The sequence below is a fragment of the Rana temporaria genome, chromosome 11 (assembly GCF_905171775.1).
Source record: "Rana temporaria chromosome 11, aRanTem1.1, whole genome shotgun sequence".
NCBI classification, from domain to species: domain Eukaryota; kingdom Metazoa; phylum Chordata; class Amphibia; order Anura; family Ranidae; genus Rana; species Rana temporaria.
In genome coordinates, this window is record NC_053499.1 from 85,880,220 (window position 1) to 85,903,347 (window position 23,128).

General features: G+C 40.7%; 1 protein-coding gene across 1 annotated transcript in view; it reads right to left on the reverse strand.

Moving 5' to 3' along the window:
* The window catches only part of MMP2 (matrix metallopeptidase 2), an 876,267-nt gene that overhangs the window by 696,503 nt on the left and 156,636 nt on the right, over positions 1-23,128 (reverse strand). The window contains exon 5 of the mRNA XM_040328746.1: positions 15,305-15,478. Coding sequence (XP_040184680.1) covers positions 15,305-15,478 — 174 coding nt within the window. The remainder of the gene's footprint in view (positions 1-15,304; positions 15,479-23,128) is intronic.

The following is a 23,128-nucleotide window of genomic DNA, read 5'->3' on the forward strand; positions in this document are numbered from 1 at the left end:
AGGCCATCACATCGTGTATTTTCTTGTCAATAAAATCTGGTTGGTAGCCTTTCTCTATGAACCTCTTTCCAATAAAATCTGCTTGTTTTAAAAAAGTGTCATTCTTAGTACAGTTTCTTCTAAGTCTTAAAAGCTGTCCCTTCGGTATATTGTCCAGCCATGGTGAATGGTGCCAGCTATCTAGAGGTAGGTAGCTGTTTCTATCCACTATTTTAAAATGTGTTTGAGTGATCAATTTCAGTCCTTCTTTGATTATTTCTAGGTCAAGGAAATTGATTTTCTCATCACTAATTTCCCAGGAGAGTGAGATATTCTTATTATTTGTATTCAGATAAAAACCAAAGTCCGTTAATTTTTCTCTATCTCCTGACCAGATAATTAAAATATCATCAATGTATCGTTTATATAAGAGCAATACTTTTGGTTTCCTGTTGTATAGGACCTCCTCTTCCCACTCGGCCATATATAAGTTGGCCACACTGGGTGCATATTTAGCGCCCATTGCAATCCCACAAATTTGTTTAAAATAGTCATTTTGGTACCAAAAGTAGTTGTGGTCCAGACTATATTCTAGACAGCTTTTGATGAACTTTTTTTGTTCATCCTTCAGGTCACTTAGATCATTCAGTGCCCAACTAGTTGCTTGAACCGCTTCCTTGTGGTTAATAATAGTATATAGGGATGAAACATCAGCCGTAGCCATATATACAGAATCCCCTTCCAATGTAATGGTGTCTAGTAGTTGTATCAGATGTTTAGTGTCACGCAAATATGATTCCGTCTTCTTTACTAGGGGTTGTAGAAACCAGTCGATGTATTCTCCAATCCTGGCCCCTACGGAATTTATTCCGTTGACAATAGGTCTTCCCGGGGGATTTTCTCTTGATTTGTGCACTTTGGGAAGTGTGTATATGACCGGGATCTTACACCCCACTGGTTGTAAATATTTGCCTTCTTTTTTAATTAGAAGTCCCTTAGTAGTTCCTCTTTTGACTAAACTAGCCAGATCATCCTTATACCTGACTATGGGGTTGCCCGGGAGTTTCAAATAAGTGGTGCCATCGCTCAATTGTCGTTCAATCTCTTTTTGGTAAGCTACCTTTGACTGAACGACAATGGCACCCCCCTTATCTGCTTGTCTTACCACCACATCTTTCCTTTCTTCAAGTTTCCGGATTCCATTCTTAATATCTCCAGGGTCATATACCTTTTTGATCTTCAATTCTTGCAAATCTTTTAAAACCAATCGTCTAAATGCTTTGATATGTCCTTCATTGCTCACTGGTGGTTTCCAGACTGATTTGTTCCTTAGATTATTGTGTACTACATCATTTTCTGAACTTATATTTCTCATCGCCCCTTCACCTGGTTTACTCAACATATACTTTTGTTGATGTCAACATAGGCATCAAATTTGTTGAAATTCTTCTTTGGGGCAAACTTTAATCCTTTATCCAATACCTTCAGTTCTTCCTGAGTAAGCTCTACTCCGCTAATGTTGATCACACCTTCTCCTATTAGTCTCTTTTTCTTCTGTTTCTTGCTTCCCGCCCTGCATCCTCTCCTCGAACTTTGTTTCTTCCAGACCGATTGTCTTGGTTCTTTCCTGGTGATCTTGTTTTCCTTCTTTCCCTGTCCCAATTCCTTTGGGGGTCTTGGTTCCTGGGATCGTGGTTCCTCATCTCCCCAGGTCTGTATCCCGGACTGGGGTTCCTCGGTCTCTGTACCCCATATTCCTGTTGACGCCTCGGGGATTCTTGACGTCTCTGTTCTAAAAAATGTCTTGGTGACCCATTTCTAATATTTCTTCCGTATGGGCCATGATGGTTCCATGTTCTGGAATTTTCATGATGTCTCGGGGTTCTCCCCCCCCCTATCATCGTCACCTCTCAGATGGTTATAATGATTATATACAGGGACATTGTACATATTTTCATAGTCTCTCCTGCCCTCAGTTTGGTAATGATAATCATCACGTCTATGGTTTTCATAGCCACCATTTCCAGTATGATAGGTCTGATTCCTCCACGGGGGCGTCCGGGATCTTCCCCTATTGTTATTTTGGACAAAGGGTCTAGGTGCGTTCTGAGAATTCTGGTTGTGTCGGTTTTTCCAAAAGGGTTTCCATCCATTCTTTCTAGGTTTTGGATTTGGGGTGTTATTCCCTTGTTGGATTGTACCGGTATCTCCATTCTGCATCGTCCCTCCCCCGTTACTAGTATTTGGTTCTGGTTCCGGAGTGCTTCTATTAGAAGTGGTTCCAGATTCTTCTAATTTGTTTTGCCATTTGAACACAAGGTCATCTTCATAATCCTTCATATCTCGCTGATATTTACGTTTTTTCCTAGCAGCAGTCTCCTTATCCTTTTGTTCCATATCTCGCTGCAGTTGTTTAGATAAGGCTATGAACTCAGGTAGATCCTTGCTGCTTTCCAAATTCGTTTTTAGTTCTGTTATTGTCCTGTCCAGGGCTCTATTTTTTTTTCGTTGATAAAGGATTAAAGTTTGCCCCAAAGAAGAATTTCAACAAATTTGATGCCTATGTTGACATCAACAAATTTGCCAGAAGCTTACATATAAAAAAGTATATGTTGAGTAAACCAGGTGAAGGGGCGATGAGAAATATAAGATCAAAAAATGATGTAGTACACAGTAATCTAAGGAACAAATCAGTCTGGAAACCACCAGTGAGCAATGAAGGACATATCGAAGCATTTAGACGATTGGTTTTAAAAGATTTACAAGAATTGAAGATCAAAAAGGTATATGACCCTGGAGATATTAAGAATGGAATCCGGAAACTTGAAGAAAGGAAAGATGTGGTGGTAAGACAAGCAGATAAGGGGGGTGCCATTGTCGTTCAGTCAAAGGTAGCTTACCAAAAAGAGATTGAACGACAATTGAGCGATGGCACCACTTTTTTGAAACTCCCGGGCAACCCCATAGTCAGGTATAAGGATGATCTGGCTAGTTTAGTCAAAAGAGGAACTACTAAGGGACTTCTAACTAAAAAAGAAGGCAAATATTTACAACCAGTGGGGTGTAAGATCCCGGTCATATACACACTTCCCAAAGTGCACAAATCAAGAGAAAATCCCCCGGGAAGACCTATTGTCAACGGAATAAATTCTGTAGGGGCCAGGATTGGAGAATACATCGACTGAGTTCTAAAACCCCTAGTAAAGAAGACGGAATCATATTTGCGTGACACGAAACATCTGATACAACTACTAGACACCATTACATTGGAAGGGGATTCTGTATATATGGCTACAGCTGATGTTTCATCCCTATATTCTATTATTAACCACAAGGAAGCGGTTCAAGCAACTAGTTGGGCACTGAATGATCTAAGTGACCTGAAGGATGAACAAAAAAAGTTCATCAAAAGCTGTCTAGAATATAGTCTGGACCACAACTACTTTTGGTACCAAAATTACTATTTTAAACAAATTTGTGGGATTGCGATGGGCGCTAAATATGCACCCAGTGTGGCCAACTTATATATGGCCGAGTGGGAAGAGGAGGTCCTATACAACAGGAAACCAAAAGAATTGCTCTTATATAAACGATACATCGATGATATTTTAATTATCTGGTCAGGAGATAGAGAAAAATTAACGGACTTTGGTTTTTATCTGAATACAAATAATAAGAATATCTCACTCTCCTGGGAAATTAGTGATGAGAAAATCAATTTCCTTGACCTAGAAATAATCAAAGAAGGACCGAAATTGATCACCCAAACACATTTTAAAATAGTGGATAGAAACAGTTACCTACCTCTAGATAGCTGGCACCATTCACCATGGCTGGACAATATACCGAAGGGACAGCTTTTAAGACTTAGAAGAAACTGTACTAAGAATGACACTTTTTTAAAACAAGCAGATTTTATTGGAAAGAGGTTCATAGAGAAAGGCTACCAACCAGATTTTATTGACAAGAAAATACATGATGTGATGGCCTTGGATCGAAATTCTCTTATCCAGGATTCTGTTAGAAGAAATACTTTTCCTGGGGGTGTACCTTTAATAATGGACTATAGTGTACAGCATAAACAAGTTGAAACCATCTGCAGGAAGTATTGGCATATTGTAAAGGGTGATCGCCATTTGACAAGTATACTCCCAGAGAGACCTCTTTTTACATATAGAAGGGCACCTACCTTGAGAGATCTAATTGCGAAAAATGTTCTGGATCCTCCTGAAAAGAAATCTTTTTCCTTCTTCAATGAGAAAGGCTACTACCCCTGCAAGACTTGTTTCACTTGCAAACATACCAAAGAAAGTAAAAAAAAAAAGAAACCTTCAAATCTTGTTTTACAGGTAGAGAGTATAAAATTAAAGACTTTATCTCATGTAGAACGGAAGGAGTGGTATACCTCTTGGAATGCCCTTGCCATATTCAGTATGTGGGGAGAACAAAACGACCGCTGTGGAAAAGATTACGTGAACACACGCAAAATATAATAAATGGTTTTCCAAAACACAGCCTATCTCGTCACTATGAGCAATGTCATAACAAAGACCCCTCCTCTTTAAAAGTATGGGGCATTGAGAAGTATAAACCCCATTGGAGGGGTGATAACAAAGTGAAAAAAATTAGCCAAGCTGAATCTCGATGGATCCATGAATTGTGTACTTTGACCCCCATTGGACACAACATAGAATTTGATCCGAACTGTTTTATTTCCAATTTTTAGATTTTATTCATGGTCCTCACCACATTTTAGCATTGCCCTCTTATTCTAGGAATTTTAAGTAGTTTTAAGCAATTTTTAGTCTTTTTACTTCTTTTAATTACCTTGTTTTTATTACATAGACCTTTACAATTTTTATTGCATATTATCTGGGGTCTTATTTTCATGCATTTCCCTTATTAATTATGGGGAGAGTGGCACTTAGTTGTCAGCAAATTATTATCATTGATTGCATGTTTCCTCCACAGGAGGGGGCTAGAGCATGCTTTATCCCGCAGATATTTATTTTTTCTTTTTTTTTCTTTGCTTCTTGCATTATGAGCAATACCACCTCCCACCACAAGAGGGAGCAAAACGGACTTGTATTGTTGATATTAATAATAGTATTATGAACCTTGCATCTTGATCCTAACTATGTCAGTACTCTAACTTGATGTGAAAAAATCTGTTTTGAAGCTTGGAATGTTGGTTGGCGTTTGTGAAAGTGTCTGCAGCTGCACAAAATTAGCACCAATCATAGCCCCTTTATAAGTCACCATTCACCTACGGCACTCCTTATCTACGATTAAGTGGCGTAGTTCAGCCACGCAACGCGTCATGTGTTTGGAGAAGTGCCGTCGGTGACGTTATTTCCGCTCGCGGCCGAGAGCGGAGATTAGCTGTCTGTCATTTCGTTTGTCTGTGAACCGTTTGCTGTTGCTGCTGGTGTTCAAAGATTTTAACTGTAAGTGATACTATGTGTTATTAAATGTTATTCCTACCTACTACACTATGGAGTTTTGCCTTATGCTTTATTGAGAGCGGCTGGGACCTTATGTGATGAAAATTACCTGGGACCTTATGTGATGAAAATTACCTGGGCTGCCCTGGATCCAGAGCTATCCCCTGCTGACCTTCATATTACCTAAAGGCTCTAATTAGCCTTTCATGAGGTGAGAGGCTAGTATTTACCTTCTGATTCTGCACTACTACACAGAATGGATCGTGCATTGGATTGTAGCATCATCCTCTAACTTAGCACTATTGCACTTTTTGGGAATTTTTGCATCAAGCACTTTATTATTTATTCCACGTTCACTGTGATACAATTATCCTGTTTTTTGCATGGGAATTTTTTTGGGACACTTTGATTACTGGAACAATATTTATTTATTTATTTGGCACATTTAATTAGTGCACCTAACTGGAACATTATTTATTTATTATATATTTATATTTTTTAGGCACAGACTTTATAGTGCACGTACTGTCATTTGGGTTCACCATTTTCCTACGTTTATTTGTGGTTGCATGGATTCACTCTTACAAATGCAATTATCCACATTTTGCTTCATCATATATGATTGTGTATGAACTCAAGACTTTGAGTCATAAATATTGTTTGGATCTCATTATCTTCACACAATCCCTCCTTCACATCATAGTCATTGATGTGAGAGGAGTTTATAGAGGAATTTGGAGTGGAACACATTTTTTTGGACATTATCACACGTTGCTGTGCGTTTTTTTTTTGTTTTTTTTTGCCTATTATTATAGTATTATAGTGCACGTACTGTCATTTGGGTTCACCCTTTTACTACGTTTATTTGTGGTTACATGGATTCACTCTTACAAATGCAATTATCCACATTTTGCTTCATCATATATGATTGTGTATGAACTCTAGACATTGAGTCATAAATATTGTTTGGATCTCATTATCTTCACACATCCCCTCCTTCACATCATAAGTCATTGATGCGAGAGGATTATAAAGAGGAATTTGGAGTGGAACACATTTTTTTGGACATTATCACACGTTGCTGTGCGTTTCTTGTCTATTTTATTTACTGCAAGCGCCACTACACCCCCTCTTTCTTATATGCTGATTGGTGCGTGAGCACTTTCATGTAGTGGCTGCTGCATATATTTGTTTATTTATTTATACACTTTGTTTATTAGTTAGGTTACCCTAGGTTAGTTGTGGTTTTGCACATTGATTCCCCCCCTTTTATTTATTTATTTATTTATTTATTTATTTATATATATATATATATATATATATATATATATATATATATATATATATATTAAATGCACTGCAGCTTACTGAGTCACCTGCCTGCCTGAAGAATATTAGAAAAAGTACACCACGAACGGCCTGCAGTCAGATATATATATATATACACTCTGTGTGTGAATAACCTGCCTGTCTGTTCAATCTAAATGACACTCTCTCTCGGTCCTCGCCAGCAACACACTACACAGGGCCGACATGCAGGCGGCCTTATATAGTGTGGGGCGTGGACTTAGTCCCCCTGAGCCATAATTGGCCAAAGGCGCTGGGATTGGCCAATGCATGCGGGTCATAGTGCATGCTTTGGCCAATCATCATCCAGCAATGCACTGCGATCTCGCACACGAATTTGGTGCGAACGCCCCATAATGTTCGTTTTTTGACAAACGGGCGAACAGCCAATGTTCAAGTCGAACTCATGTTTGACCGAAACATAAAGCTCATCCCTAATGTACAAGAAATAATTATGTTGCATTTTATATCTCCTTTTATATCTTCTCTCTTTACCTTATTTATGAAGCTAAGTCAGTCTTCACTTTGCAAAGTGAAAACTCTACTAGAAAAGTGCTGTTTGTGAAATTTTTTTTTTTTGCACTAACACTTAATTTTTCAGGTCTACCTTAAAGAAATCCCTTATAAGGAAGGCTGTTTCATCCCTATCGATTGTGTCTTCCCTTTTGGCCTGGTCAATGAGAGCACTGAGGTGAAATTTGTTATAGGATCTCCAGGTAGTTTTTGATATGTGCACGAATCAGACAGTAGTCTGTATGATTCTCTGAGTTACTTGAATCTGTCCTAGACAACTATGCCATGTCCTTTTTCTGCCCATAAAATAATGACATCATGATTATTCGAGAGTTCTCAAGGCTTTTTTCAAGCTGACCAACTATGTAACTATTGCAACAAGCAATCAGATAGTTCTTTAGTAAAAAATAAGACACATTAATAAAAAGTTTTTAATGTCATACTTGTTTCTAGGCAAAATTCATAAGTTGTATCCTTGTCATAGTCTTTTGTGGTTGCACACCATCTATAGCCATCACTTTTTCCTTCAGTTGTGCAGCTGTCATGTCTGACAGCACTGGAGGGCAGCGATGGGGGGACATCCCCTCCCACGGCCTGTAAAAGCAATCAAGTAGCTAAAAAGCTGCTATGATGACTTTTACATGTAAGGGAATCACCGGCTGAAAAAAAAGATATCTGGATGACACCTGTAGCTGCAGGCATCATTCAGATATTTCCACTTCAAGTCCAGAACGTCAAATGACCACCTAAGGAGAAATGGTTCTAAAGGCAGAAGATTTGTTATCTTAAAGTGGTTGTAAACCCCTCCTTACAACTTGCACCTACAGGTAAGCCTAGATTAAGGCTTACCTGTAGGTGCAAGAAATATCTCCTTAACCTACACGGTTAAGGAGATATTTGCAGTAAGGCCTGCACCAATGTCTACGGCACATGCTAGCATACTAGCTCATTATGACTTTCTCTTGCAGGTTTTTTTTTGTTAAAAGGTTGAGGGTTTACTTCCTCTTTAATGCATTCTATGCATTAAGATAAATAACCTTCTGTGTGCAGCAGCCCCTCTCAGCCCCCCTAATAATTACCTGAGCCCCATCTTAATCCAGCAATGTTACACAAGAGACTTGGCTGTCCGGGATTCTCCCTCCTGACTAGTTGAGACAGACAACAGGCATCATTGGCTCCCACTGCTGCCAATCAAAGTCAGTAAACCAATGAGGAGAGAAAGTGTATGGGGCTGAGCCACTGCTCCATGTCTGAATCGACACACAGGGCAAGTTGCTTGCTGTGGGGGCACTCGGCAGCAAGGAGGGGCCAGGAGGGCCACAAAGGACACAAGAAGAGGAGGATCTGGGCTGCTCTGTGCAAAACTACTGCAGGTAAGTATAAAATGTTTGTTATTTTTAAACAATAAAAAACAAGACTTTAGTATCACTTTAATTTCTTCATATTCCAAAAAGAGTCCTATTGGGGGGACTTGTACTGTCCCCATTTCATTTCTTGATGCACTGAATTGTCAGAAGTCAGTACATCAGAACTAGGGATGAGCCGAACACCCTCCGGTTCGGTTTGCAGCAGGCAAAAAGTTTGTTCGAACACACGGACAAAGTAAAAGTCTATGGGACATGAATGTGAAAAATCAAAAGTGCTAATTTTAAAAGGTTAATATGCAAATTATTGCCATAAAAAATATTTGAGCACCCGGGTCCTGCCCCAGGGGACATGTATCAATGCAAAAAAAAGTTTTAAAAATTGCTGTTTTTTAGGGAGCAGTGATTTTAATAATGCTTAAAGTGAAACAATAAAAATGAAATATTCCTTTAAATATGGTGTCTATAGTATGCCTGTAAAGTGGTGCAGTTTTCCCTTGTTTAGAACGATACCACATCAAAATGACATTTCCAAAGGACAAAAGGTCATTTAAAACTGCTTGCGGCTGTAATGTATTGTCGGGTCCTAGCAAATATAGGTGGAAATCATTGAGAAAAATGGCACTCAATTTTTTTTTAAATGGCGTGGGGGTCTCCCAGGCACTATATACTCTAAACCGCAGTATATATACACACTATATGGCCTGCCCTATATACTCTGCAGAAAATTGGGCCTTAGGTGTTGGTGGTACCAGAACACTGTAAGCCCTCACAGTTACTCTTGGTGGGTGCAGGAATGGGCCCTGCTGTGAAATATTAGATTAAGAATTGTAGTTACATGCCCCTGTTAGACAGTGGCAGAAAAATTGGGCCTTAAAGCGGGAGTTCACCCATTTATTAAATTTTTTTTTTTTCTCCCCTTAGATTCCTGCTCGTTCGGTCTAGGGGAATCGGCTATTTGTATTAAAATATGAGCAGTACTTACCCGTTTTCGAGCTGCATCTTCTTCCGTCGCTTCCGGGTATGGGTCTTCGGGAGCGGGCGTTCCTTCTTGATTGACAGTCTTCCGAGAGGCTTCCGACGGTCGCATCCATCGCGTCACTCGTAGCCGAAAGAAGCCGAACGTCGGTGCGGCTCTATACTGCGCCTGCGCACCGACGTTCGTCTTCTTTCGGAAAATCGTGACGCGATGGATGCGACCGTCGGAAGCCTCTCGGAAGACTGTCAATCAAGAAGGAACGCCCATACCCGGAAGCGACGGAGAGGATGCATCTCGTAAACGGGTAAGTACTGCACATATTTTACAACAAATAGCCGATTCCCCTAGAGAAAACGAGCAGGAATCTAAGGGGAAAAAGTGCCCTCTAAGGGTCAACCCCCGCTTTAAGCAGTGGTGGTGGTGCCTTAACCAAAAATATTCTTAGAAGCTAGCATCATCAAGATTGAAGAGGAATAGGATAATCACTTAGCATAGGCAGTCTTCGAGGGAACCCACATCCATAGAAAATTCAATTGGTTACATCAGCATCAGGTGCTTGGTGAATGTGAGCCTATCTACGGAGTCTGTGGACAGGCGCACTCTGAGATCTGTTACAAACCCTCCAGCAGCACTGAATGTGCGTTCAGAAAGAACGCTGGATGCAGAACAGGCCAGTATCTCAATTGCATATTGAGCAAGCTCTGGCCAGTGGTCCATCCTCAAGACCCAGTAACCCAGTGGATGCTCTGTTGGAAAGGTCTCCAAGTCTGCCCTTGCCCCTAGATATTCCTGCACCATGTAATGCAGACGCTGGAGATGGTTGCTTGAACCGATCAGACCTGAGGACTGAAAAATTGTCTGAAGGCATCGGTCAGCCGACCACCTTCTCCACTGCTCTTTCTCTGACTGAACGAAGCCTCAGCAACACATTGTCGAGCACCAGGAAATTGTAACCTCCCAGTGTCTGTAAATGCACTGCACAAACCTTTCTTCAAGGCCTCCTGAAGATGTTTCATCCTCTGCTCCCTCTGAGAAGGTAACCTTACCCTTGTAACGTGGATCAAGAAGGTTTACCAGCCAGTAATGATCCCACTCCTTGATACCACAAATCCTAGGGTCCTTTTCACAGGCTTTGCAGAATCAGAGAGGCCATGCAGTGTAAGTTTGCAGAGGCATTCTGGGTGACTAAGGATCACATGATCAGCAACTACCTCCTCCCAGCCAAATACAACTCCTTGGGTTCGCACAAGTTTGTAGCTTCGCCTCTGCTGTTTACTATTTAATTTCTAAAGGACTACATATTCCATGGGACCTTTCTGCTTGCAAGCAGTCACACCTGTACTGGCTCCGCATCCTGAAACTCCTTTCAGCACCTTTGTAGTTCAGAAGGCAGACTCTGTGCCTATTCACAAGGCATAGTAACAACAGTCACAATTTAAGGAATTAACTGTAGTGATTTACCGCATGAGCTTGGTAGTGCATAGATAAGTTTATCTTTCTTTAACTAGAATGCATTTTATTAACGACCTTGTTGTTGGATACATTAAAACGCGCCTCTAAAACTGACATTTTATTTGTATGAATAAATACAATAGGTTAATGTATGATCTACTTTTCCTGACTATTAAATGTAATTCACATTTATGCAGTGTTCAACTATAGATTTTGAACCTTTAGCAGAGTATATGCATTAAGATTCTTTAGATATACAGTATACATGTTTACAATGTTATGCCCAATGTCTCTTGTCGAGAATCAGTCATACTTGATCCTGCTTGCTCCAATATGCTCATACTTACTTATATTTCACTTCACTGCAGAAGGGCATGATATACATATGAATGCCGCCTTTATTTACATATGAATGCTGCCAGCCTCAGCTATTTACATATAAATGCAGCCCCTATTTACATATGAATGATACTATTATTTACATATGAATGACGGTTATATACATGTAAACACAGGGGGCTGTATTCAGGTAGAATTGCGCTTTTTTTTACGGAGGCGCAGGGCAACGTTTTTGCCTTGCGCCCCCGCAAAATTACTGCGCTGCCCTTGATTCACGGAGCAGTAGCTCCGTAAATTGCGTGGGCGCGCCGGCAAAATGTCCGGCGTAAGCGCGCGCAATTTAAATGATCCCGTAGGGGGCGGGAATCATCATAAGAGCCTAATGCCGCGCATATCTTAGGCTGCAGTTGGCGTAACGATGTTCCTGAATCAGGAGCATTCGTTACGCCGGGGCAAGTAAGCAATTGCGCCTGTGTAACTATGGTTACACAGACGCAATTGCTTCTTGAATCCAGCCCAGGGTCTGTAGGTGAGTCACCTGTACATAACAATAGGGCAGAGCTGGGCAGCATTAGTAGCAGCACTTCACACTGAGATATCAGATATCTTTTACCAATAACTTTTAAATCAAATTTTGTATGGTACAAAAAGAAATTTTTTAAATAAATACAATTTAGTACCTACAATACTACTCTATGTGGATCCCCCTTTTTTCTTTTCCACGTCCATCACCAACCGGAATAAGGCTACGGTGAACCGCTGAGGATACCGCTCATCACCAGGTAGTAAGACGTACCAACAACCCTGATCCAGTAAGGCTCTACACCCCCTAGTGGGGACTTCTATCTGGTGAGTGGGGACCCAATTGGGGGGAACGTGGACCACGTATGGTTATTCAGATGACAGATGAGGCTGTGAGGGATTGAAAACATATATCCTCTGGAGAGCACAGGAATCATTGTCAATATAGGATTGTGGAGGGTCTTATATATTATACATACTTTTTCCTGACAGTCTGCAGAGACTATTTATCACTTACAGCCTACAGGCTACTATCGGCTCAATGTTTTTTGTGTTTTATTGTTGTGGGTCTTGTTACAATGCTGGCTTGATTTAATCAATTCTGGCACACTGCTGGCCTGATATAATTATTTGAGTGTGTTCACAGGAGGCTTGCTGGGTTGTCTCTGAACCTCATTTACAAATTATTTTTTTCACCATTTTTTTCACCATATGAGTTTTTATATTATTTTGAGTTGATCACATATGGTTGGACTGAATTGTCGTATTGCATGGTATAGGAACGGGTAATTCAGATTTAGGAATCGTAAGCGGACTGAAGGAATTCAGACCTCACCTTTATTCATTATAATTTTATTTATTATTTGTATTTTTACCCACACCATGCACTCTTTATCATTCTAGCACGGATTATATATAATTAGAGATATTTGGAAGCTCTTATCTGGATAGGTTCCTTTTTTCTACTTGTCCGCAAAATGGAGATCACATGTTAACAGGAACTCTTTTTCACATACTTGTGGCTGATAACACTCAGTAACACTCACATCTATTAAAACAAACAGGCACTGGAGTGACATCTAGTGGACAAGTTGGGCTTAGTCCACCTCTGGTCACCGTGTGTGTGTGTGTGTGTGTGTGTGTGTGTGTGTGTGTGTGTGTGTGTGTGTGTGTGTGTGTATATATATATATATATATATATATATATACACATACATACATACATACATACATACATACATATATATTTTTTATATTTTATATATTTTTTATTTCTTACTTTTTCATCTGCTGATCAAGAGGACATACACGGGGTGATTGCACAATATATACTGCATATTGTTATATAATTATCACAAACCAATAAAAAGGGAACCCAATCATTATTGGAGGCTCTTCATATGAGCTAACCATATTGAGGTACCCGACATTGCAAATTTATTCACCAATTTAGAGGTACACGAAGACATACCAATATTAAAATCTAGCAGCGCCAATACCCCGAACACATATTTTATTAATTCACATTTATGCAGTGTACAACTATAGATTTTGAACTTTTAGCAGAGTATATGCATTCAGATTCTTTAGATATACAGTATACATGTTTACAATGTTATGCCCAATGTCTCTTGTCGAGAATCAGTCATACTTGATCCTGCTTGCTCCAATATGCTCATACTTACTTATATTTCACTTCACTGCAGAGGGGCATGATATACATATGAATGTCGCCTTTATTTACATATGAATGCTGCCAGCCTCATCTATTTACATATAAATGCAGCCCCTATTTACATATGAATGCTCCTGTTATTTACATATGAATGACGGTTATATACATGTAAACACAGGGTCTGTAGGTGAGTCACCTGTACATAACAATAGGGCAGAGCTGGGCAGCATTAGTAGCAGCACTTCACACTGAGATATCAGGACACAGCAAAGGGCTAAAACTTCAAGGGACAAGGGAATTTAAACTGGGATAGTTGGCAAGTATGAGGCAGCTGCTTTGGGCCCCACAACAATGACAGGGCCCAGGGCAGCTTCCCCTTTGCCCTGCCTTAAAGAGGTTGTAAAGGTAAAAAAAAAATCCCTAAATAGCTTCCTTTACCTTAGTGCAGTCCTCCTTCACTTACCTCATACTTCGATTTTGCTTTTAAATGTCCTTATTTCTTCTGAGAAATCCTCACTTCCTTTTCTTCTGTCTGTAACTACACACAGTAATGCAAGGCTTTCTCCCTGGTGTGGAAAAAGCCTCTTGAGGAGTCGAGTAGGAGTGTCAGGACGCCCACTAACACACAGCTCTTTTCTCTATCTGCAAAGTAGAGAGTGTCCTGACTTGCCTGCTCACCCCCTCCCCCCTCAAGAGGCTTTCTCCACACCAGGGAGAAAGCCTCGCATTACAGTGTGTAGTTACAGACAGAAGAACAGGAAGTGAGGATTTCTCAGAAGAAATAAGGACATTTAAAAGCAAAATCGAAGGATGAGGTAAGTGAAGGAGGACTGCACTAAGGTAAAGGAAGCTATATAGGGAAACATTTTTTTACCTTTACAACCCCTTTAAAGATGGCCCTGGGCTCACCTGGTTATATCTGAATAAATACTACACATTTAAGTATTGAACATTACTTTCAAAATGACTTTAACTTTCTAAAACTCACTGGAGATTTTAGTGATTGATTTTACAAATACTGTACTTTCCTGAAATCGCCCTCTCTACGTGCCCCTAGGATTGCTAGCACCAGGGGTCAAGTCCTGGGGAAAAAAGTGTGGGAACTCCCACCCAAGATCCACTCCGCCACCAAAAAAAAAATAATAATACGCTCATATGCATAATAAATAAACCGCAAGTTCTTTCTAAATCCCGCGATAACTCGTGGCAGACCTCCGCAATGACTCCTGGGAACAATGACAAAAGCTCCCAGGAGACATTGCGGCATCGAGGAAGTGACGGAATACCCGCACACTACCTGATGAATCCATATACAGGAAGTGGCCAGTAACATAAAGAATTACTAAGGTTCGCTTGCCCCTGACAGTGACTTGAGCTGGGCATCGCCGCTTAGTGAAGGATTGGCTCGGGCGGCTCGGCTGCTCTAGTCCTGGAAAGGGAACTGAGTTCCTGCTGTGAAAAAAGTGCAGGAACTCTGTTCCCGCAGGACTTGAGCCCTGGCTAGCACCCTCTGTACCATATAAGTTGAATTCTGGTGAATTACCTACACATGCTGAACAAGCTACTACAGCAATAGTGCCTGAATCAACCTGGTATTTTTAAATATGCCTCAGTACCCCTGCAGGTGACAAACTATTGTTGCAGAGCAATAAAAATCAGAGGAATAACTTAGCAAAAATGTTAGACTTACATTCATGAGGGCAGAATCCATATTTCTGATCTTTATCAAAGTCATAGGTAGTAGAACACCAGATAAATCCATCATTGCGGCCAGCATCAGTGCAGCTGTTGTATTCTTTGTCATTGAATTTGAAAGGAAACTTGCAGAATTCTCCATCAGCATTTCCATATTTGACCTTCACAACTAAAGTGAATAGTAAGAGTTAACAAGCAATCAATCCAATAATGCCAGTAAAAGCACAGTAGTACTAATTGTGAATCTTTTATTTATTTTTTTATTTTTAAAGTTACAAGAAAACTAAAAAGGGAATAACAGATAGCTTTGAAAGGCTCATGTTTCTCATTGTTCACTGAGTGCATAATAAAATTCTTCTACCTAGTATGGATGAGTGAACTGGACAAGTTTGGTTGGCAGGAGGTTTTACAAACCCAGTGGGAAATTCATAAACCTTGAACATAGCGCCAAAAAGCTAATGAATTTGAAAGTAGCAAGGTTCCTTTGAAATATTTTGTTAAAATACTGCCACCGGAGACATGTACATGTACCAATGCAAAAATAACATAAAAGTTCAGTGGCAAGAGGGTTTTTTTATGTGACTTACAGGGATAATTCGAGGCTCATTTATCGCTGTTAACTAATGACCTGCAGGGGCTTTCATAGCATCACCAATGAAAAATATCGGATACTGAATTTCACTTTCAGGCCCCATTCGCACCTGGAGTAGTGAAGTAGTGGCTCGTTTTTCCCATGACACACATAGGGAAGCCTGTTTATTTTAATGGGCTGTGCTACACTTGGCAAATTTAGGACATTTTGGCGTGGTGTGGGTTGCACATTTTTTACTTTGCATTTTGCTGTGTTTGTCACCCGTTTTGTCATGTGGAAAAAATGTGTGTTTGCTTCTGTGTTTGGTGTGCCGCTTACAATTAAAGACCCTAAAAGTACAACAAGCTAATTTTAGGTGTATAACTGTGGCCATACACTATAAAATCTGATTGTACAATCTCTGTATAATCTCCTTTAGATTTACCCAAACTATATAATAGGAGGACACACCATCAATCCAATCACTCTGTATCCAATCAGGCAGGCTCTTGCAATACATAAGGGGTGTACCTTGGACTGGGGCCCCAGGGAGTTCAGCATGTGACCTGAGCCCATTTTGAGTGATGCAGGGGAAGCAAGGCTAATGCACACATTGATAGATGTCGGGGATGCTGTGCAAACATAGTTGATGGATGAAGGGTGTGAGATAATGAGGTCAGCTGGTAAACTCCTTCCTGTGTCTTACTGGTTTATCTGTCCCAAATCTACATACCAGCAAGTGATGAAGCTTTCTATGAAATATACAGCAAAGGCTAAGGTGAGGCCTTGTTCTTAAAATCAAAGAAATCTTTTTTTTTTTTTTTTTCTGCAACTGAGGTAGATTTTACAAAAAAAGTAGAACTTGGCCTTTAAGTCTTGACATATTGAGTATTTACTCAACACAACCTCATCTTTTATATTTTAACAATAAATATGGTAATATATTGCATAAGTGTAACACCCTCCTAGTTAGTATAGGTTGCTAGGTATATTTAGTTTAGCTCCTCTGTAATCAGTGGAGCAGGGGTTGATTGTTTTAGCCTGCTCAGTGTTACACGGGCTGCTGGTCTTATTGCTTTCCCCTGCATTCTAGAAAATTCTAGAATTACATTGTGAGGAAGAATGGGAGAGCAGTGTGCATTTTTGAAAACCCAGCCAATCTTTGGAGAATGGGTCCAGAAGGTAGTTGGGGAGTCTGAAGTCTAATATTCTGAAGCCTAGAGCAGGGGGAGCGTGGATCGCCGGGCCCTGCCAGAGGAGTCCCTTGTCTGGGTAGTCTGCTGAGATTCTGCTTGGAGATCATCGAGGTCTCAGTCATAGCACTGGTCTGGAGGGTCTATTCCTCAAAGTGTGGGGTTTCTCTTTTATGGGCTGAAGACACACTCTGAAGGATACCAGTTAAAGGCTGAATGGGAGAGGATGCAGTGGTTGGTGATATCATGAGTTTGCATCTCCTTCACTAAGCAGCACCCAGTCTCTAGGGCATTGGACAAAGGTCAGTACTCACAAGACCTCACAATCATTAGCAATCATTAGCTGCTACCTTCAAAGTGCCTTTAAAAATTATTCATACCCTTTGACATTTTCCACAAGCATCACTGTGTTGTCATGTTACAGCCAAAAACGTAAATGTATTTTATTGGAATTTTATGTGACAGACCAACACAAAGTGGAATATAATTGTGAAGTGAAAGGTAAATGATAAATGGTTTTCAATTTTTTTTTTACAAATAAATATGTGAAAAGTGTGGCATGCATTTGTATTCAGCCCTCTTTTCTAATGCCCCTAACTAGAATCTAATGCAAACAATTGCCTTCAGGAGTCACCAAATTAGTAAATAAAGTCCATTTGTGTGAAATTTAATCTCAGTATAAGTACAGCTGTTCTGTGAAGCGCTCAGAGATTTGTTAGAGAACCTTAGTGAACAAACAGCATCAAGAAGGCCAAGGAATACACCAGACAATCCAGAGATAAAAAGTTGTGGAGAAGTTTAAAGTGGGGTTAGGTTATAAAAAAATATCCCAAGCTTTGACCATCTCACAGAGCACTGTTCAATCCATCATCTGAAAATGGAAACTGCAAACCTACTAAGACATGACCATCCACCTCAACTGACGGGCCAGGCAAAGAGAGCATTAATCAGGAAAGCAGCCAAAAGGCCCATGGTAACTCTGGGAGAGCTGCAGAGATCCACATCTCAGGTTGGAGAATCCACAGGACATCTATTAGTCGTGGACTCCACAAGTCTGGCCTTTATGGAAGAGTGGCACAAGAAGAAAGCCATTGTTGAAAGAAAGACATAAGAAATCACATTTTCAGTTTGCGACAAGCCATGCGGAGCACACAGCAAACACATGGAAGAAGGTGCTCTAGTCAGATGAGACCAAATATGAAGTTTTGGCCTAAAAGCAAAATGCTATGTGTGGCAGAAAACTAACACTGCACATCACCCTGAACACACCAGCCCCACCATGAAGCATGTTGGGGGCAGAATCATGTTATGGGAATGCTTTTCTTCAGCAGGGACAGGGAAGCTGGTCAGAGTTGATGGGAAGATGAATTGGGCCAAATACAGAGCATTCTTACAAGGAAACCTGTTAAGCTGCGTGCACACGACTGTTTTTAATGTCATGGAAAAAACAATGTTTTTCTTGACGTGATTCTTGTCAAGCCTGCCTTGCATATACACGATCGTGAAAAAAAAATGCTTGAGCATTGTTGACGTACAACACGTACGATGGCATTATAAAAGGGAAGTTCCATTTGATTGGCGACACCCTTTGGGCTGATTATGAAAATTTCCCTTCTCATAACCTGCTTCTGAGCATGCACGTTTTTTCCCCCGTCTTTAAAGCCTACACACAACTGTTTTTCACGACACGAAAAACTAAGAGAAAAAATAGAGCATGCTACAAACGGTCGTTTTTAATGACCAATTTAAAAAATTGCATTTTTCTTGTCATAAAAAAAGGTTGGTGTGTACATAACAGTCTGCAAAAGCATATGTATGTGTTAGAATGACTCAGTCAAAGTCCAGACCTAAATCCAATTGAGAATCTGTGAAAAGACTTAAATACAGTTGTATGCAAAAGTTTAGGAACCCCTGACAATTTCCATGATTGTCATTTATAAATATTTGGGTGTTTGGATCAGCAATTTCATTTTGATCTATCAAATAACTGAAGGACACAGTAATATTTCAGTAGTGAAATGAGGTTTATTGGATTAACCAAAAATGCGCAATATGCATCAAAACAAAATTAGAAAGGTGCATAAATTTAGGCACCCTTGTCATTTTGTGGATTTGAATACCTGTAACTACTTAGCACTGATTAATTGGAACACACAATTGGTTGGGTGAGCTCATTAAGCCTTGAACTTCATAGACAGGTGCATCCAATCATGAGAAAAAAGGAATTTAATCCCCCTGGTGGTATTCCCGAGTCTGGCTCGGGGTGGAATTTCAGAACCAAAAGCGGTAACCCCGGGGGCGTGGCCTGGCTATGGAGGAGCGAGGACGTGTGTCTCATCAGCTCCTCGTCCATCGGCACCTATACAGCAGCACAGAGGGGGATAAACGCCCCCTAAAATGCAAGTTATTGTCGGAAAACGGGTTTGGGGACCCGGGTCTTGTCCCAGGGAACATGTATCAATGGAAAAAAAGTTTTAAAAACGGTCGTTTTTTCTGGAGCAGCGATTTTAATGATGCTTAAATTGAAAAAAGAAAAAATGAAAAATTCCTTTAAATATCGTACCTGCTGGGTGTCTATAGTAGTGGCACGTGTTTAGAACTGTCCCTGCACAAAATGAGATTACTATAAGAAAAAAGTAATTTAAGACTGCTTGCGGCTTTAATGTAATGTTTGGTCCCTGCAATATGGATGAAAATCACTGAGAAAAATAGCATGGATTTCCCCGCCCCCCTCCCCCCAGGTCATTACAAGCCCCTTTGGCCCTATATACTTTGAACAGCAGTATACAGGTGGTGCAAGCAAGACAGGGACTGTCGGTTTGTTAAGTAGAATCTGTTTGTAATTTTCAACTGGTACTTCTTAAAAATGTAACCATATTTCTACAGTTAGAGGCTCCTCTCCTTTATGCAGTAAAAAAAAAAATTCCCAAACAGTATTTCTTTTGATACAAATTAAAGGGGTGTTCCAGTCTTTTTTTAAGTTTATTAAAAGTCAGCAGCTACAAAAAGTGTAGCTGCTGGCTTTTAATAAACAGACACTTACCTGCTCCACGGTTTCAGCGACGCGCAGGCCCGGCGCTCCGCTCCTCGCCCACCTTCATTACTAGTGTGGGCACCCGGCAGTGACAGCTTTCGGCTTCACGGCCGGGCACCCACTGCGCATGCGCGAGCGGCGCGGCGGCGTCCGATTGGACAGGCGCTCGCCTACAGGGAGGGGCTGCAATAAGGCGATTAAGCTAATCGCCTTACCAGCCCCTCGGTGGAAGGAGGAAGTGGGACATGAAGTCCCACTCCTCCTGACCCCCCCACTACCCCCCCAAAAAAATGACATGTCAAATGTGGCATGTAAGGGGGGAAGGAGTGGATTAGGCGGAAGTTCAATTTTTAGGTGGAACTCCGCTTTAAAGATCTGAGTAAAAGGTTAAATTTTAGACAGGTTCTGTTTAGCTCTTAAGTGAAAAAACAAAGTGGCGTTTCGTCTTACAAGACGAAGTCTCTTAAGACGAAACGCATCGGATGACACCTGCCTACACCACTACGCTATCTTTTATCTCCATTTGATGCTTTTATGTTCTACCGAAATGTGAGTTTACCTTTTTTTACATAATAAATATTTTTACGGTATTATGCTATGTGGACCTTCTTTTTCATTTTTGGTAACCACATATGAATATCGAGACCTCCTTTGAATGTATGGGAATATCTACCCCTCTCCCTGTGATGCATCCGTGTGGTCGATATTTGGATGTGAGAGCCCCATTACCTCTGACTCTACGGTGATCATCACCACAAGCCGGTTTGATCTAAGTGGTATACACCTCTTTAGGTCAATCACCTCCGATAAGCCTTGACACAGTTGGTGACGGCTCTCTCTGCAAGTCTTTCTGTTTTTCAAATTTTTCTGAAGTTTCTCCACATCAGTGAAATCCTATGATGTATATCAATTTGCATTTTTTAAGAACTTTGGGTTATGCACTGTGGTGGACTGATATTTTTACTTTGTTTCGTTTATGTTAAGCACTTCTTGAATGCTCATTCATATTTATGATTGTTTATTGATTTAAATATTCACCCATGTTGATATCACAATGTAATTAACCAATACTTTGTGAATCTATATATGAGCGCTGCACTTTGTTTTTTCACTGAGTTTTCCAATGGTTGTGCTGGCTACTACACATATATTGATTGACACAGTAGCACAGCGCGATATATATCCACTTTTCCCCTTTAGCTGTTAAGCCTTCCTAGATTTCGCAGGAGACCTATACATAGAACCAGTGTCAGCTCGTCCATAGAGGGCCCATGGGCGCCGCCCCCCATCCATGTGTATGGCCCCCTGATCTGCATATCAGGGCACCAGACTATGGATTCCAATGGGGGGGAGTGTTTTTTTAAAGCACCTGATTAGAGCCCGAGGCTCCAATAGGCTTCAAAAAAGGGTGGCCTTGGGGCGCAGAGCACTGCGCCCGAAGCCCACCCAGTTGTGTGACAATAGCAAATAAATTTTTGCTATTTTCACATACAATTTCCTCCCTGCCAATCAGAAGGCAGGTCGTGAGACCTGTTTCCAGATTGGCCAAAGCATCAGGCGATCCTATTGGAGCCGCCCGGAGGGGGGTGATGCTTGTTTGCCACTCCCCCAAAAGGAGGCCACTGCATAGAACATTACTGTTTATTACTGTCGGGATATAGAAGGACATATTTGACATTCCATAAAGTGGCGATAAGCATGCTTTTTAGCATACAGCAATATATAAGGATAGTTTATAGGAAAGTCCTCACTTTGTTTTTTTATCACCTGCATGTTCAGGAGTTAACATTTGCATTTTAATGTGTGAAATATTCAGAATGTTTGTCAGTTTTTTTTATTTTTTTACTGAACATTAATATATTAATTGTATCCTGACATATGTTATATATCTTCTTACTTGCAGAATCTAAAATCATATATGCAGGTAGTACAAGGAGGTTTAATGGCAATCCAAGAAAATATACCGTATATACTCGAGTATCAGACGAGTTTTTTTAGCACATTCTTTGTGCTGAAAAAGCCCCCTGCCTCACTGTGTCCATCTGCAGCCTCCTGCGCTTGATCTCCCAGTTTTGTGACATGCAGTTTAGTCGGCGGCCGTCCAGTATAACAAAGCCCAGCCTTCTCCTCGTCCTCGTCTGTGATAGGCGGAATACTGACTCACTGCTGTAAAACTGAATCAGTGTGCCGTCAACGATGAGAACGACGGCCGCACTGGATGGCCGCCGACTAGACTGCATGTCACAGCGCCGGTGTTCTGGAGATCAGGTACATGAGGCAGGGAGATGGGCACAGTGAGGCATGCAGATGGGCACAGTGAGGCATGCAAATGGGCACAGTGAGGCATGCAGATGGGCACAGTGAGGCATGCAGATGGGCACAGTGAGGCATGCAGATGGGCACAGTGAGGCATGCAGATGAGCACAGTGAGGCTGCAAATGAGCACAGGTGAAGCTGCAGATGGGCATTGCTGGCCCTCTTTTCCACTTAAAGTAGCTGCTGCATTTCTCACCCTAGGCTTATATTTGAGTCAATATGTTTTCCCATTTTTTTGTGGTAAAATTAGGTGCCTCGGCTTATATTCGGGTCGGCTTATACTTGAGCATATACAGTAATTGTGATCTTAAAATGTATTTCCATTTTTGCAGCTAGATTTGTTACATGTTCCCATTCACATAGTCAAAAATGTAAAAACAAATTTAAAAGTGCTGCTTACTTTTTACTTTATGCCCATAAAGTGCTGCTAACCTTTATATATACTTTGCTTCTCTTTATCTGTCAGAGGGCCGGGGATTTAGTGTTTACCATAATTAGCCCTGTTTTTACTGTGCTGGCAAATCTCATTATCATTGGTATCAGTTTGCCTGTGTAAGAACAGATTCACTGTTAAATTGTTTAGAGTAGCTTGCAGTCTACCCAGAGACCTGCTCCAAACAAACATCCAAAAGGTAAGAAATATGATTTAAAAAAAATATTTTTAGGCATGCTGTATGAATGGGAACACATAAACATATAGGGCAA